Source organism: Piliocolobus tephrosceles, chromosome 11 (genome assembly GCF_002776525.5).
Source record: "Piliocolobus tephrosceles isolate RC106 chromosome 11, ASM277652v3, whole genome shotgun sequence".
In the NCBI taxonomy this organism is placed as follows: Eukaryota; Metazoa; Chordata; class Mammalia; order Primates; family Cercopithecidae; genus Piliocolobus; species Piliocolobus tephrosceles.
The window spans coordinates 111,399,517-111,414,747 of record NC_045444.1 but is presented as its reverse complement, the minus strand read 5'-3'; the positions used below and the strand labels follow the sequence as shown (position 1 = coordinate 111,414,747).

The window sequence follows — 15,231 nt, the reverse complement described above, 5'->3', positions numbered from 1 at the left end:
CAAGAAAGAGCATCCGGGTGGGTTAGAGGGGAGAACTGCACTTTTAAATAGCATAGCCCCAGAGGAAGGGCTTGAAGATCTAAAGATGAGGGAACTAACTCCGTAACTCTTTGTAACTATTTGACATACAGATTCAAGGAGCCTATGTCTGTGTGTATTCTGTTAAATAATAGTCAAGCATAATTTCTTTATTTAGATAGCCAATATACAAAAAATTCTGATGTCTTCTTCTTGTTCCCTAAGCAATCACTTTGGGAACTCCCGTTGGACGATCACTTATTTAGTCTACACTTAACAAGAGCAAATGCTTTAAACACAATTCTCAGACCTCAGCCATATTATTACAGTTGACTTTTGGGGTCTAGCCAGAATGATAAAGTTTGAGTGGCTGTTTTGACAGCCATGGAGCCCTGTTGTCAATTAACTGTTCAATTCAATCTTGATTTGGTTCCCTGGGTGGTTTTACATCATATGGTTTATTTAGCTGTGAGCAATTCTCTTAAACGTCCAAAGTCATTTTGTGTTGTTTTATTGCAGGTGAGGTGGGAGGATATATGCATAAAAGCAGTATCTGAACAGCTGGTAGTTAGTTACTCACAGGAAGTGGTAACTTGACAGCTTTCCTTTCCTTTCTGTTGAGTTACATTCACGTAGCATGAGCATTTCCCTTTTTACCAAGAAGAAAGATTTGTTCAGCCTGGTGACGCTTTAGAAGAAAACGGTTTAACGACATTGATATTTTAAAATATTTTGTGACTCAAATTACAGCAATACGATGAGCTTTCGAGGAAAGGTTTTTAAACGGGAGCCCAGTGAATTTTGGAAGAAGAGACGAACAGTGAGGAGAGTAAACCAAGAAGAAATTCACAGATTTAGTTCTGTAGGTATCCAAATGTCAATGTTTTGCTTTCCATCTTTCCTTCAATCCTTTCTTTCAAAATGATTAGCTCTACAGTGGTATTCTAACACAGGCTGCTGGGTGAAGTCTTATATTGGAACAGAAGATTCCATTTGGGTCCTAAATATTCTCTTTTACGTGCATCATTATTTTTGAAGTCACGTTGTTCTCAAACCACGTGTAACTCTTTTAAAATATATTGATAGAGAATTTAATCATTAAAAATTACTATAATATTTGGAATTTAAGGTTATCTTAATATTATGGTACAAATTAAAATTTCTGAAGAAGTTACTCTCTTTATTAAAGAAAAGCCTCTAATTGCCTAAGAACCCAGTTGATGACATGTATATAGTTGTGTTTTTAAAAAACTGTCATTGCGCCATTTTATCATATGCCACTAATTATTTATTTTAAAATTCTTAGAGCAATCCAAAATATAAAAGAAAAAGTAAATAAGCATTTGATTAATAGAGCCAAGGAGGACTTTAAAAAGTGATACTTTTAAAGGTTTTGAAAGTTAAAAAGATTTGATTTTGTTTGCTGTTAAAAATATTTCTGCCTTGTTGTTTCAAACAAAATGAGAGCTTGAAAACCTGTACTTATTACAGAACTTTACAGATCTATAAACTGTAGAATATATAGAATTTTACAGCTGTATAAACTACTGACAGTTGAATATCAGAGCTGACTGCTAGAGCACTTTAGTGACTTTCATGTAAAGTGAAGGGCCCACTTTGTATGATAAACGGCTACAGCAATATTCCTGGGTAACTTATTTTAGAAGAATATTCATTTTACCAGGTGGGTCTGGCTTTGCTTGCCTTCTTCAGAGCAGGGTTTCTCAACCTCAGCGCAATTGTCATTTGGGGTCTGATAATTCTTTTCTGTGGGGGGCTGTCCTGTACTGTGTAGGATGGTTTGCAAATTACTGGCTTCTATCTACTTAATGCTAGTGGCAATCCCTCCCCAGTTGTGACGACCAAGAACATCTCCAAACATTGCTAAACGTCTCTGGGAGGGTGATCACTGATCACCCATATGAAAACCACAGTTCTAGGGGTGAAAGATCTTTTTGTTCATAGAAACATCTTTAATATAGAAACAGAGACGGCTTTTTAAAAAAATTATGTATATATATATATATGCACACACATGCACGCGTGCGCTTATATATAGGCTCTTTATAAATATGAGTAAGTACATTGCCTCACAATGAAAAGAGGCCCTCTTTATACTAACAATTAGTTGATGGTAACTTGATATGAACAGAGTTTATTAGAGGTCTGCTCAGAGGGTTGGTACTGTGTTGTTGTTTGTTCCGTTTCTATCTGAGGAGTGTGTGTCTGCCATTGGTGAATACATGCAGTTGAGCCCCTAGCCTTGTTCCCATTAATGTAGCTCTAATTTTTCCACTGGGTATTTCACCCCTGGAGTATGCAGAGTCCTGGACCTGACCTCTTTCTCCCCATTGGTCAGAAATGAGAGCCTGGACCTAACCACTTCCTCCCCACTGGTCAGATATGTCTTCCCTACTGACTCCAAAAGAGCCTCGTCAGCCTGTTAAGGAGGATAACTGTTTCAAAATAATGCCTGGTTTGAGATTATTTTTAACTTGAGTCTTGTCCCCAAAACGTCATTTCCCTACTGTTTTTATCTCAATGGAATTTAGAAGTACCATGGATTATGTCACCCTGAGAGTTACTTCTTGTGTCCACTAAAAAACACAATGCACGGAAGAACATGTCTATCTTACCCAGACCACACATACAGTGTTGGCAAGACGACAGTCCCCAGAGTCTCACCATATAATGAAACTAATCACTCTATGAATTATCTTAATTGAATTTGAACGTATTGCTGCTGAGTACTATGGGAAGAGCAGCGAGTAAGGACGCGGTATTTTCCCACAGCATTCAGTTAGCAATGCATTCAAATTTAATTAAGATCATTCATACAGTGATTAGCTTTCTTCCACGACAGAAGGCACTGGGGACGTTCCTGCTACAGTAGCCTGCTTTTGGTCTGCCTAAGACAGGCATATCTACTTTCACAGGTTGTCTCTTGTATTGAGTGTGATTGTTTGATCCATCCTTAAGTATTATCCTGAGATGTACTTTTCATTTTGGAATGCAAGAAAGTGAAACGAGTAGTTAGAGCACTAGGATTTGAAATAGGTATCTTGAGGGGGTCATTCTCCCTGCCGCTCTCACCTGCCATGTATACGACCTTGGGCAAGTTACTTAAATCACTGTGAACCTCAGTTTCCTCTTCTGTAAAATGCTCATAATAGTACCTACCCTGTGTTAAGATTGTTTATTAGAATACAGTTTGGTACTGTGCATTCTGAACATGGTTTGAACACTGTTCAAACCAGGTTACAAGTGTTTCCAAAGTTACAAGTGTCGTGTAGTGTTATTAAAACTAAGTAAAATATTTCCATTTCCAAGGACAAGGGAAAAGGGACACTGAAATTATCTCTCTAGTCACTTTAGCAATTGAAGTCATTGGACTACAGGTCACGCTTTTCTCCTGGGAATCTTTCTTTGATAACAGAACCACCCAGGAGACAGACTTCTGAACTGCATTAAGCTGAGAGCTTGGGGTCCCAGATCTTTCTATGTGTTAATACAGTTTATTTCAGAAACACCATGGTTTGTTTCTACCCAGCCGAAGCCCAGTTTGGCTGAAACCCACTCACAGCCTGATTGTACTATGCCCAGTACATTCATCTAAGCTTTCTAAAATCTAAACCGGCCGGGCGTGATGGCTCGTGCCTGTAATCCCAGCACTTTGGGAGGCCAAGGCAGCCAGATCACAAGATCAGGAGATGGAGACCGTCCTGACTAACATGGTGATATCCCGTCTCGACTAAAAATACAAAAAATTAGCCGGGTGTGGTGGCACGTACCTGTCGTCCCAGCTACTCAGGAGGCTGAGGCAGGAGAATCGCTTGAACGCAGGAGGCAGAGGTTGCAGTGAGCCGAGATCATGCCACTGCACTCCAGCCTGGGTGACAGAGCAAGACTTCGTCCCAAAAAAAAAAAAATATATATAGATAGATAGATAGATAGATAGATAGATAGATAGATAGATACGTACATACATACATACATACATACACACACACACACCAACATCCCTAGACTGGCTTCAGAGCCTATTCATTCAAATAGTGATAAGGGAAGGAGCAATTCAGTTGACAAAATGCCCCACAAATGAAGATGAGACCTAAAGTTAAGGAAGAAAGCAGTAACTTCTTTTAAATTTTGGATATACTCATAAATTATAGTGAAAGAGGAAAAAAGTGATTTTTGCATATACTTATCATATCTGTTTTTGTAATGATTATGTAGATCTTGAACTCAAGTCATTTCGTAATCTAAAGAACATTTAGAAATGGTTTAATTTTACAGTAATCTCGAATACCTATCCAGAGCTCTGTGACTTCCTAAGAATTATACAACCCAAATTTTATATCCTCTTGACCCAGATTGACTATTCTGTATATTCTGGTTTTTTTTTTTCAAATGCTATTTGAAGCTGTATATTTTATGTAGAATTTTTAGTTGTTTTGAAAGTTTCCCTTATTAATCTAATTTTCATATGTATTGTCTGAGAAATGCCACCTATCACAAACAACATACAATTGAGAGACTAAAATTGTGTTATGAGAAAAGCTTAAGGAAAGGGTAAACCTGATGTGTTAGATCGTCAAGCAGAACTACTTCCCTTAATTTTTGAAATGTGTGTGGTGATCTGCCGCTGATGGTTTTCTTTTTAACTGCCTTTCTATTTTTATTTTATTCTTTTTTATACTAAAATTCTTCAGTATGATCTCTGGTACAAAGGAAGTCAATAAAGAGATCATTTCCTTCCTAACTTGTGTGTCCTAATTTAGAAAGATTAAAAACGGAATTAAGTTGAATTACTATATCAATCATCTGCCCAGTCATAAAAATATACGAATATATTTAAATATGATTTGTTGTTTTTAAGTTGTTACTGGTTTATGGGTCATTAATCTGCAGGGATTCAAAGTATTTGGAAAACTGGATACCCATGAAAATTCATCCTCTCATCTTTAAAGTACCTATTAGCACTTTAATAGGAAAATAAAAATGAAAACTCTATGTAGAGGATCTAATCTGAATAGCTTTAACATATCTCTAATATACATTATTTTATATCATATTGTACTGTTATCATTCAAGTCAGTTTTTTCTTCTTGAATCTTCCATGTTAATGTGAGGAGCCTCCCTTACTGATGATCTGTGCTTCGTTAGGTGCTCTTTGTTTTATACAACCATTCATGGGACGTTGCTTATTTAGGCTGTTGTGAAACGAGCCAGTTAGCTGAAAGAAGCAAGGATGGGGTTCCAGGAGCCAGGATTTTGGTTCTAGGAACAATGAAACAAGGCTGAATCAGGGTTGAAACATGAAGGAAAGCAGGAATGAATGGACAGGTTGAAGAATGTGAAGAAGCAGGAGTAACCAGGGGATGTGAATTCAAGAAATGGAGAAGTGAACATTGAAACTTGGTCCACCTGAGAATCCAGGTGAACACAGATGAGAGGACCTGGGTGCGGGCTGCAACAGAAATAGTTAGCTCATGTGCCAGGGAGCTGCAGAGAAGCTGCTTCCAAAATGGAAGTGGGAGGGGTACCTGTAATTTAACTAAGAATGGTCTTCCTTTCCCTAGCAGCTGACTATGAAGGGAGGGAGAAGAGTTAAGCCAGAAGTGAGCCAAGCTTCTGAGCATGGGCAGGACTGTTTGTTAGAAAAGAGGAGTTCCAACAGGGACAGTAAGGAGGGTCATGATCCCAGCAACCCTTTATTTCCTGGAAGGTGGCAGTGGTACAAAACTTTTTTATTTTAAAGATTCCCTCAATTGGTGGCAATTCTCATTGTGGATGTTGACATACACACTAATAACATTCATTAGATGGTTCCTTAAAGCTACCTTTTCATTTTCTTTCCCTCCTTTTTTTTTTTTTTTTTTTGAGATGGAGGCTCACTCTGTTGCCCAGGCTGGATTACAGTGAGAAGATCTCAGCTCACTGCAACTGCCGCCTCCTGAGTTCAAGCGATTCTCCTGCCTCAGTCCCTCGAGTAGCTGGGATTGCAGGTGCACGCCACCACTCCTGGCTAATTTTTGTATTTTTAGTGGAGACGGGATTTCACCATGTTGACCAGGCTGGTATCACACTCCTGACCTCAAGCGATCCACCTGCCTTGGCCTTCCAATGTTCTGGGATTACAGGTGTGAGCTACCACACCTGGCCTGAGCCACCAGGCCTGGCCTGGCCTGGTCCTCTTTCCCTACCACTTTGTTCCCCTGAGGTGCCCGGTGACCTTATTATACCAGCCCCAGCCTTCTCTTGCGTTTGCTGCAGAAACTCAAAAGGGGAGCAGAAATAGTACGCCAAATCACAGCTCTATTCCAGAATCCTCCCAACAGGGAGTGAAGAAAAAACATTTCTGTTTTCTGTTCTCTGTTCTGCAAGGCTATGTTCTTTGCTGGTGGAGTGGAGTGGAGTGGAGTGGACTACAGGCTTCAAACTGAGCTGGTTAGAATATCAATTCTCCTGTCAACTTGCAGCCAAGTTGTTGAAGTCTTCAAAATCCAAGCTTCCTCATCAAAAAAAAAAAAGTAGCAATGATCTTTTCCAGGGTTGATGTGGGTATTCGGTGAGAGAAGATATTACATACTGATTATGGTCTTTGCCATTGATTGTGATAGCAGTAGTAGAAAAACAACAACTGTTATTGGCATTTACAGGGTAATTTATTTTAAAATGGTAGTGCATATTGTTACCATTATTATCAATTATTTGGTGTGACTGTTATTTCTACAAGAAAACACATATGAATTAGTTTTGCTATAATAAATATAATAAATGCAACTTGTACAATGAAAATGGGGGGAGGAGGAAAGGTGAAACCCCTATAATATACAACAGATGAGACATACCTAAACCATTGCTAGCTTAGGTATGTCTGATCTGTTGTATATTACAGGGGTTTGCCAGAACTTCCAACACAACCAAGCACCTCCTACAGAGAACAAAATTATAGTATGTGACTATCGTCACTGACGATAAACGGGGTCTTAAACTCATCTTTTGGCTTCCAGATGTTCTGGTGTTATAGGAGAGTGATGGGTTGAATGAGTAAGGCTTAATGGAAAATTAGAGACCAGGTCTGCACTGGATGTGTCTCCCTGGAGAAGCAGGAGGGTTCTTAAGCCCCCATTTTTGGGATGCTTGATACCTGATGTACTTTTCACAGAATGAGACAATCTTGGGTTGCGTTGGTAATTCAGGAGTTTACCAAACCTAAATTTCCACACCTCAAAGACAGGAGTCATTTGCTAAAAGAGGTCCTCCTTTAAGACCATTCAAATCCAAATAAACATAAAAATTGAGGAAATAATAGTCCCTTATTGTCTGCACTATTCCTTGTATTATATCTCATTAGATTCCTATAGTTGCAAGCACTAGAAACCTACTCCAATGAACAAACACAGTCCAGAGAAGGGGACAGAAGGAAGGGTGGAGAGATGGGCTCAGAAAAGAACCAGGAATGGACTTTGAGAAACTCAGGACAGTGGGAAATGGGTGGTCTTGATGACTGGAACTAATGGAAAGTCTTGTGGGAATGTAGCCCCAGAAATGAAACAATTCCAATCCTTTCATCTGCTTTTGCATCCTTCCACTCAAGATTCAGAGTTCGGCAGGAAAGAGTTTAATGGGTCACACACCCTTGATGCCAGAAAATCAGGACCCTTTAATTAGTCAGATCCACCAAGGCTGCTTCTTATGGGAATGTGGAAAGAAGTAAGTCCCCAAAAGGAAATTAAAATGCTAGTACTAAAAGAAAGTAGGATGAGTGCTACATAGGCCAAAAGACAACGAACATCCACTATGCGTATTCAACTTCAAGTAGCCACAGGTAGGAAAGGAAATAAAAGAATGGTCTGTCATTATGGGAAGACATAGTGAAATTATAAAATGCCTGTTGTTGACAAAACTATTTACATTTGTATGTGTGACATGTGTGTGCATGTACAACACTTGACCTGTGAGTGAATGTTTTTGTGATTATTAAAATAATAAGATAGTATCTGAGGTTAACCTGGTGACAGCTCTCATCACAGGCTTCATATAAATGAATCTAAAATTCTCCACAGTTTACTCCAAGGCATTAATTTCCCTTGTGTCAGGCAGCCTTGTAATTGGGTTGTGATGTATTTTTAATGATATTTATTATCATTCAAGTGTTTCTAGAAAACTAAATGAGACATGTAATTTAGTTTGATTTAGATCTTCTTGGATATTTTCTACTTCTTTACAAATACAGAGAAGCAGCCACTTTTAAATTTTATGTTTATTTGCTATACAAAAATATGTGAATTTTAACATGCTCATAAGAGATATACATGGTCAGATTTCTTTAAAAAGAAAATAAGACTTCAACAATCCAAATTTAGTTTGAAAGTGCACCTTACATCACAAATCCTGTAAAGCTCATTTGTGTCCTTGCTTGCCCTAATGAAATTAAGGGTTAACAAAATATAAAATTCTGATTTTTCTAACTATAATATGTGTGTTGAATGTAACAATACAGTCATCCCTTATATCTGCAAAACATTTTGTACTTTACCGACTTTCACCTGCTTTATGTCACTGAAATGGACTAAGACATTCAAAGAGTTACTGCTGATTGATTTCTTGTGAGATCTGTGTCCGTCTTTGTTACCAAGGGAACCATTTCCAAATTCAGCTTAATCTGAGTTTGGCCAGCTGTTAACTTTGATTTGACTGGTGTTTTTCCATTTTCATGAAACTGTGTGGTTCAAGACAGACAGAAGGTTAAAGGGTTAGTATAAGATGGCTCACTCTTTACTTAATCATTTCCTTTTTGGTAGGAAAAAGTAGCCTTGTTTTCTGAAGCTCAAACATTTGAGAGGTTCTCCAGGGGAACTCCCTCTGATGAAAGGCTAAATTAAATCTGTTACATGACCCAGGCTGACAGCTGCGGCCGTGGATCCAGCTGTATGGACTTTCTCCGAACTTCTCATTTGTTTTAAACACAAGTGGTGTGGAAGTTGGCTTCATTCCAATTACATTAAGGTCAAAGGGTCCTGGATTAAGTTAAGGCCTAAAGAATCCATGTGTCATTTAGATCTTCTATTTCTTCTAAGAAATCTAATCAGTTATCTTGATATACCACTGAAATTAGTTAAAAGCTATGTTGCTTCTCATTTGTTTTAGAGATTTCAAGATTGAAATTTTTGGAGGGTCTCTCAAAAGACCCCATGAATCATCACTGTGAGTGAGTTGCTTGTCCGAATGTCAAGATGTGAAGAAAACTGAAAAATAATTAGCATGTGGTGCTCTAATAGAGCCTACTCTATTGGTACCAAACTAAATATCTATTTTTTGTTAGTTTTTCTGTGTCCTTAATCAGTATGAATAGTTTTGAAAACTAAAGAAGCCATTCAGATATAGGATTAATTCTGTTATGAATATTGAAAATAGAATAAAGGTTCAGATATATGGGAACAACAGCGCTGGCTGAGGAAGAGGGAGTTCCAAATGGCATCACAGGATCTACCACGTGTCACAGAAAGAACATAAAACTTCTCAAAGGAAGTGGGGAACGCTCTTTTCATAGTGTTTCTTGAAAAGACTAGGTTTTCTGAAAAAGAGAACCAAGAATAACTACTTCAGGTGGACAAAACTAGAGCAACCCCAATGGTGAATAATCAAGACATGGCTCCCTAATTACACTCAGAATGTAGATCCCAAAGATGCAGTCCTCAGTCACGAGGGATTTGCCACAGAGATGTTCTCTCTTCCTTGTTCCATCAGTCCTTTTCCTGATGAGCTCCCAAGTGCCGACAAGCTCACCTTGTATCTGTGTAGGTCAGAGCTACAGAAAGATATTCAAAGTATCTGCAACATTGATTGTTCTTTAGATTTTTCTATTTGCAAAGCTAATGAGTTTAATATTAAACCAATCCTAAATGTAATCCTTCTCTTTTGATCTGCAAGTATAAATACATGAAAATATTTTCTAGGCCATTTCTCAAGGAAAACAAAGGTAGAATTTCAAAGTCACTTTCATTTGCTGATATGCATAATCAGGTAGATTGCTTTCCTTTTTCCTGTGGGGGACAGAGTAGCCTGACTTCACTCAGGAGATGCTGGAAGGAGAAGCTGTCCTTTTTTTATTTGAGTACTCTTCCTTATGACTAGGTTTTTTGCCTCCAATAGAATCATTAATTTTCTGAGTTTTATTTTAAGAAAATTTAAATAATAAATATGAAAGCATAGAGGACAACTCCTGGTACATGAAGAATTCATTGTAGTTGGTTTGAGTAGCTGATTGGCATACGTTTCTTGGGTAAAACATGTAGGGTAATTTTCAATCGTCTTCAAATAAAAACAAATCTACATTTGTCTGATATTCAGTGGTTCACTTACCACTTTTCATACTTTATCTACTTGATCTTTGCAGCAACATTGCCCTTTTCCCATTCATCCCAATATTGGCTGTTGCAAATGACTTGTCGAAGTTACACAGCTGGTAGGTAAGAGATCCTGAACTTCCAACTAGAGATTCTCATTTCTAATCCTTTGTGACAATGACCAATACACATGAGTATTTAAGTTACCAGATGTTGATGGTTCCCTACAGAGGTGAAAAATATTTTGGTTATTAAATTGCTAATTGCACATCTCCTTTTTGCTGACATTAACTTCTAGAACCACATATATAATCTGTAATTATTTTCCCTGGTCTCCTTTCCCCAGGGTTTTGTGTATCTTTTCTTAATTACTTGAAACTGTTAGTGGTTGAACTTCTATGTGAAGTCTCACTGTGATTTTTCTAGGCTCCCTCTCTGGTGGATTTTCAAAGGGTAAACAATTTTAAAATCAAATAACTCCCCAGTGTTTCCATGAACACATGATAGTTTTGAGAAACCAGGTTCATTTTCTCACCACGAGGAAAGCAATACATGTTCATTGTAGGAATTTGGAGAATGCAGAAAAATCAAAGTGGCAAAATCCTAAATATCATAACTGATAAATTAGGATCCAAATCTCTAATCTTTTCTCTTTGAATTTCTTAAATCTTGTGTGATTATTCTGTTGTATTATATTTATTACCAATTTATTGAACAATAATACATAGCGATTTTGCTTTTTATTACAAACTGTAAAAAATTTAGTTTTAATGAGCATGTGTTGTTTCTTAGGATGAATGTACCACAATTTCCTAATTATTTCTTATCCACGATGATTTACTGTTTCCCATTTTTAGCTAGTTTGTACCCTTACTATCCCTTAGAGATATAGGTATTCTGAGCTCAAACTCTAGTGTCATAATAGCTATGAATCTAGAACCACTGTCAAGGTAACCTTAGCCTCTTTCCTTCTGAAGTAGCAAGTGCCCTTTCTTTATCTCTCCTTTTGTACCAATGCTTGCCATCTTGATGATGAACTCCAGCCACTTGGTGTTTTCCAAAAAGAAAAGCCAATTAATATGCGAAATGTTGTGAGTTCGCTAACTTTGCTAAGAATTGAAGCGTTCAGTAAATTTATGGCATGTACTGCACCATTATTTATAGCATGTACTAGTAGTTATTCACGGATTTATGCCAACCCCTATCCTAGTTCCAATGTCCTTCCCAAAGCGCATCACAGCATTAAGCCTATCTCCACCATACGCAGTTCTCTGAAAAAGATAAACTATTGGTTTGGAACAGCAGCTCTGGAGGTGGAGTCTTTACTCATTGGGTATAACCTCTACTAGCCTACATTTCTCCCTTATACCTTTGGATTAGGGTGACCATATTTTCTCCATCTTGTTACAAAGATAATATTGTCAAGACATCCTTGTGTAAATCTTGGGTTATATGTGTGCTTGTTTCTTTAAGATAGAATCCCAGAAAAGGAATTCTTGGATCTGGATGACATAATATGAATTTATTTATTTAACAAATATTTATTGAGTGACTACTATTTGCTCTTTGTAGACATTAAATTTACAATACTAATGCTTTAAATCCCTGACTAGTGAACATTAAAAACCCATAGCCTTTATCTATTAATACTTGGGTAATGAGGATTATAGGTGTGGGCTCTTCTAGGTGTTTAAAAAGTATTATCTCATTTAATCCTGTGAGGCAGCACCTACTAAACCATTTTACACGTGGAGAAATTAATGCTTGGGGATTTTAATTACCATGCCTGAAGTTCCACAGCTCATAAGTGGTAATGCCAAAACTGGAATCCCAGGAATTCTGGCTCTAGGATATATGTTCAACTCTCTGTTGCATCTTGACGTAGAAAACGTATACTCACACTCCCTTTTTACTTTGGATTTTTCCAAAATAAGGCTGGGTAGTCTAGCTTATGTTTCAGTTAGATTGTGCTTCCATTCTGGAGGAATATGAAGGTTGGTAATTTAGCCATGTAATTTTCAGTGTTACATACTTCAAATGCTTATTTTCTTCAATGTCATTTCTTCATCCATTTGATCTTGAATTATAGTGATGAAAATAATTCAGATATTTGTAGTGGAATACTTTGTTCTTGCTTGTTTCAAACCAATTGAGATGCCCTGGGTAGCCCAGACTATTACAAAGATGACTGTTTTACCACCTTGGGGCTTCGATAATCGTCTTGGCATTCAGTAGTGAAAATAGGTAGATGGGAAGCAAGCATTTGTTTTTGTGACAGGAGCCTATTCTTCTGCTGTGAAGTTGATTTGGAGGAAAGCTGTGGATTTGGGGAACTAGATCAAACAAATCTCTCAATTCTTAAGAACAGGGCCTCTTACCACTGTGGTGCAACACCAGCCCTGATGCATAATAACAGGTACCGGTGGGTGCCTTTACCCATGCAGAGTGACTTTAGAGCAGCTAATGAAATTCATTACTCATTTGAGAGAAAGAGTAAAAAGCACTATAAAAATCCAAGCCAATTCAGAGTAATCTTGGCACATACCTTATCCCGGTTGGTGCATTTCCAAAAGAAACCAGCACATTAAATTCAAGAGAGACAACCCAACCCTTGTTAAAGCTGTAAATCAATGCTGCTCAGTCGCCAGTTTCACTCAATGTCTCTGCAAGGAGCAGTAGTGAGAAATTAACTGATCCCACCATCCTTGTATACATCTGTCTCTTTATACCGAGCAGGCAGCTCCCTTGCTCCAGAGAGAACTACTGGTTATATAGCCCGGATTCTTGCCATTACAGATATGTAAAGCATCTATGACAACTTTGGCCTAATCCCAGGCTCTAGACACTATGGAATATATCATTGCTATTTCTTTTTAAACTTGATGTCCCCAAAGTTGTGATGCATTGAATATCTTGGATGTTACAGAATGATCAACAAATACACTGGGAAGATTGAACTTCACCAATCTATTCCTCCAGAGGCCAAAACTTAGTAAATTACATGAAGTAGACCTGCTGGATTTTGCAGTCCCATGTCAAAATAACCCCAGTGCAATATCCTAAACAGGCAAGGCCTAATAAATATCATTAATTAATTGATGTCATAGCCTGAAATGAATACCTGAAATAATGCCTTCAGATGCTTGCAGGCCATATGTTTTATTTGGGTATATTAAGGAGAGTTAGGATTTAGTTTCTCTGTGGTTTTATTCATAACTTGTGACTTGGGAATTCTGATTTGCCTATTGTACCAATTTAGGTGGGATTGATTTTAGGTAACATTGGGGTCCCAGTAAAAGATCTTCTTTGAAAGATCTTGTCTCCAACTCCTTAAATAATGCTGGATTTGGGGACTAATGGGTGATAAAATTTAAAAGATAGTGAGAACTCGATTATAGAAGCCCTCTCAAAACATCCATATGTCATTTGCCTTTAAACCTATGAATGACAATACACACTAAAACCACACTCCCATATCCCTACTCATATTGTTGTGAGGAGGGAGAAGATAAAAGTGTTATTAGCCACATCATGGGCTATTGCTGTAAGTACCAAAGGGCATCATGTACTTCAGCTGAAGAACTCTTAGGGATATAAACAACCAACCAAAGCTAAGGCAGATGTAAGAGCTTCCTGAAAAGGTTTTACTGTACATTTTGTTTCGTTTGCTACATTTGATACCTACACACTCAATAGGGGGGAAAAACAGGTTTCAGAATAAGCCAACTGTTTCAGACTTGAAGGCCTGTGGGGGCAGTTGGTAATATAAAAGTAATATGCTGCAGGGTAAGATAAAGACTACTGAGGCCTACAGCCGAACTGGAGTGAAATACCATGACTTAAAGACAAGCCAATTAAAAAGAAAATAAATGTGGGTGGCAACCCAAACATCTGAAACATGCATTTGCCTTTTGAGCTGTCAATCTATAATCTTTGGAATTAATCTTTGCCTGGGAAATAAGGAATTGGAACTTAAAATAAGTCTAAATAGAATAATATCAAAAGGTAGCAATTCCAGAAAGACTTTTTTTCACTACCCAAGACTTGCCATAGCATCTCTGTATTTTCTGCCTCAAAATACTCAATGTCTCACAGCTCTTTCATTAAATATGTTGATCAACTGAATTTCTTTTCTCCAAATATTGTGTGAGGTATTTCGTTTTTACTAAACTAGCCACCTTTCTGGAAGGACCTTCTAGATAGAATATTTACCTGGCATTACCTTTAGTTTCCTTAAGCATTTGTGAAGTGAGCTGGGTTTTTTCTTTTTTTTCTAATGTAGAGAGTACATGATGATCCTTGCCATTGGCCCACTATGTTCACATTTTTTTTTTTATATTTGGAAAATTATCAAAATATATATTGACTGCTACTTTGAGAAGCCCATTAGCATTTATTAAAATGTCAGTGAAAGTTTCTAGGGCTTTATTAGAAGAGCTCTTCCAAAAAAAGCCTTAGGAGTTAAAGCTATCTGTGTGCTTTGCAGAATGAGGAAGGGTGGCACGTGTGAGTGTGGGGAAGGAAGAGTTTGGGTGGGAAGGTATCTGTTGATGTCACTTATGTGAAAAAGAAAAATAATAATTTTTTTCACTTATGAGATCACTTTAGTGTTCAAATTTCATAAGAACCACTCAAACCTCTAGGAGTCCCAAAATAACCCAGAGGACCACCGCTTTTCACTTAGGTTGCATAAATGCTTCATCAAAAGGGTTAGAGGACTCAGATTGTGCTTTTGGTTTTCTGTTTTGGATTTTGTTGTGTTTTGCAGCAGGAGAGGGTCCATTTTTCTCACCATATGAGTTCTGTACAACTGGAGCAAACACATCAACCCTATAGTGAAACACAAATGGAGCAAACA

The 15,231-nt window shown here is 37.7% G+C and overlaps 1 protein-coding gene across 4 annotated transcripts in view; it reads left to right on the top strand.

Moving 5' to 3' along the window:
* DOCK10 (dedicator of cytokinesis 10) overlaps positions 1-15,231 on the top strand; it is a 279,809-nt gene that overhangs the window by 94,394 nt on the left and 170,184 nt on the right. Inside the window, exon 1 of one of the 4 annotated variants that reach the window (XM_023222403.1) lies at positions 641-880. The exons of the other annotated variants lie outside the window; for them this stretch is intronic. Within the exon in view, the coding sequence (XP_023078171.1) occupies positions 776-880 (105 nt within the window). The 5' untranslated portion in view covers positions 641-775. Of the gene's footprint in view, positions 1-640; positions 881-15,231 lie in introns of those variants that run through there. 4 annotated transcript variants of the gene reach the window in all.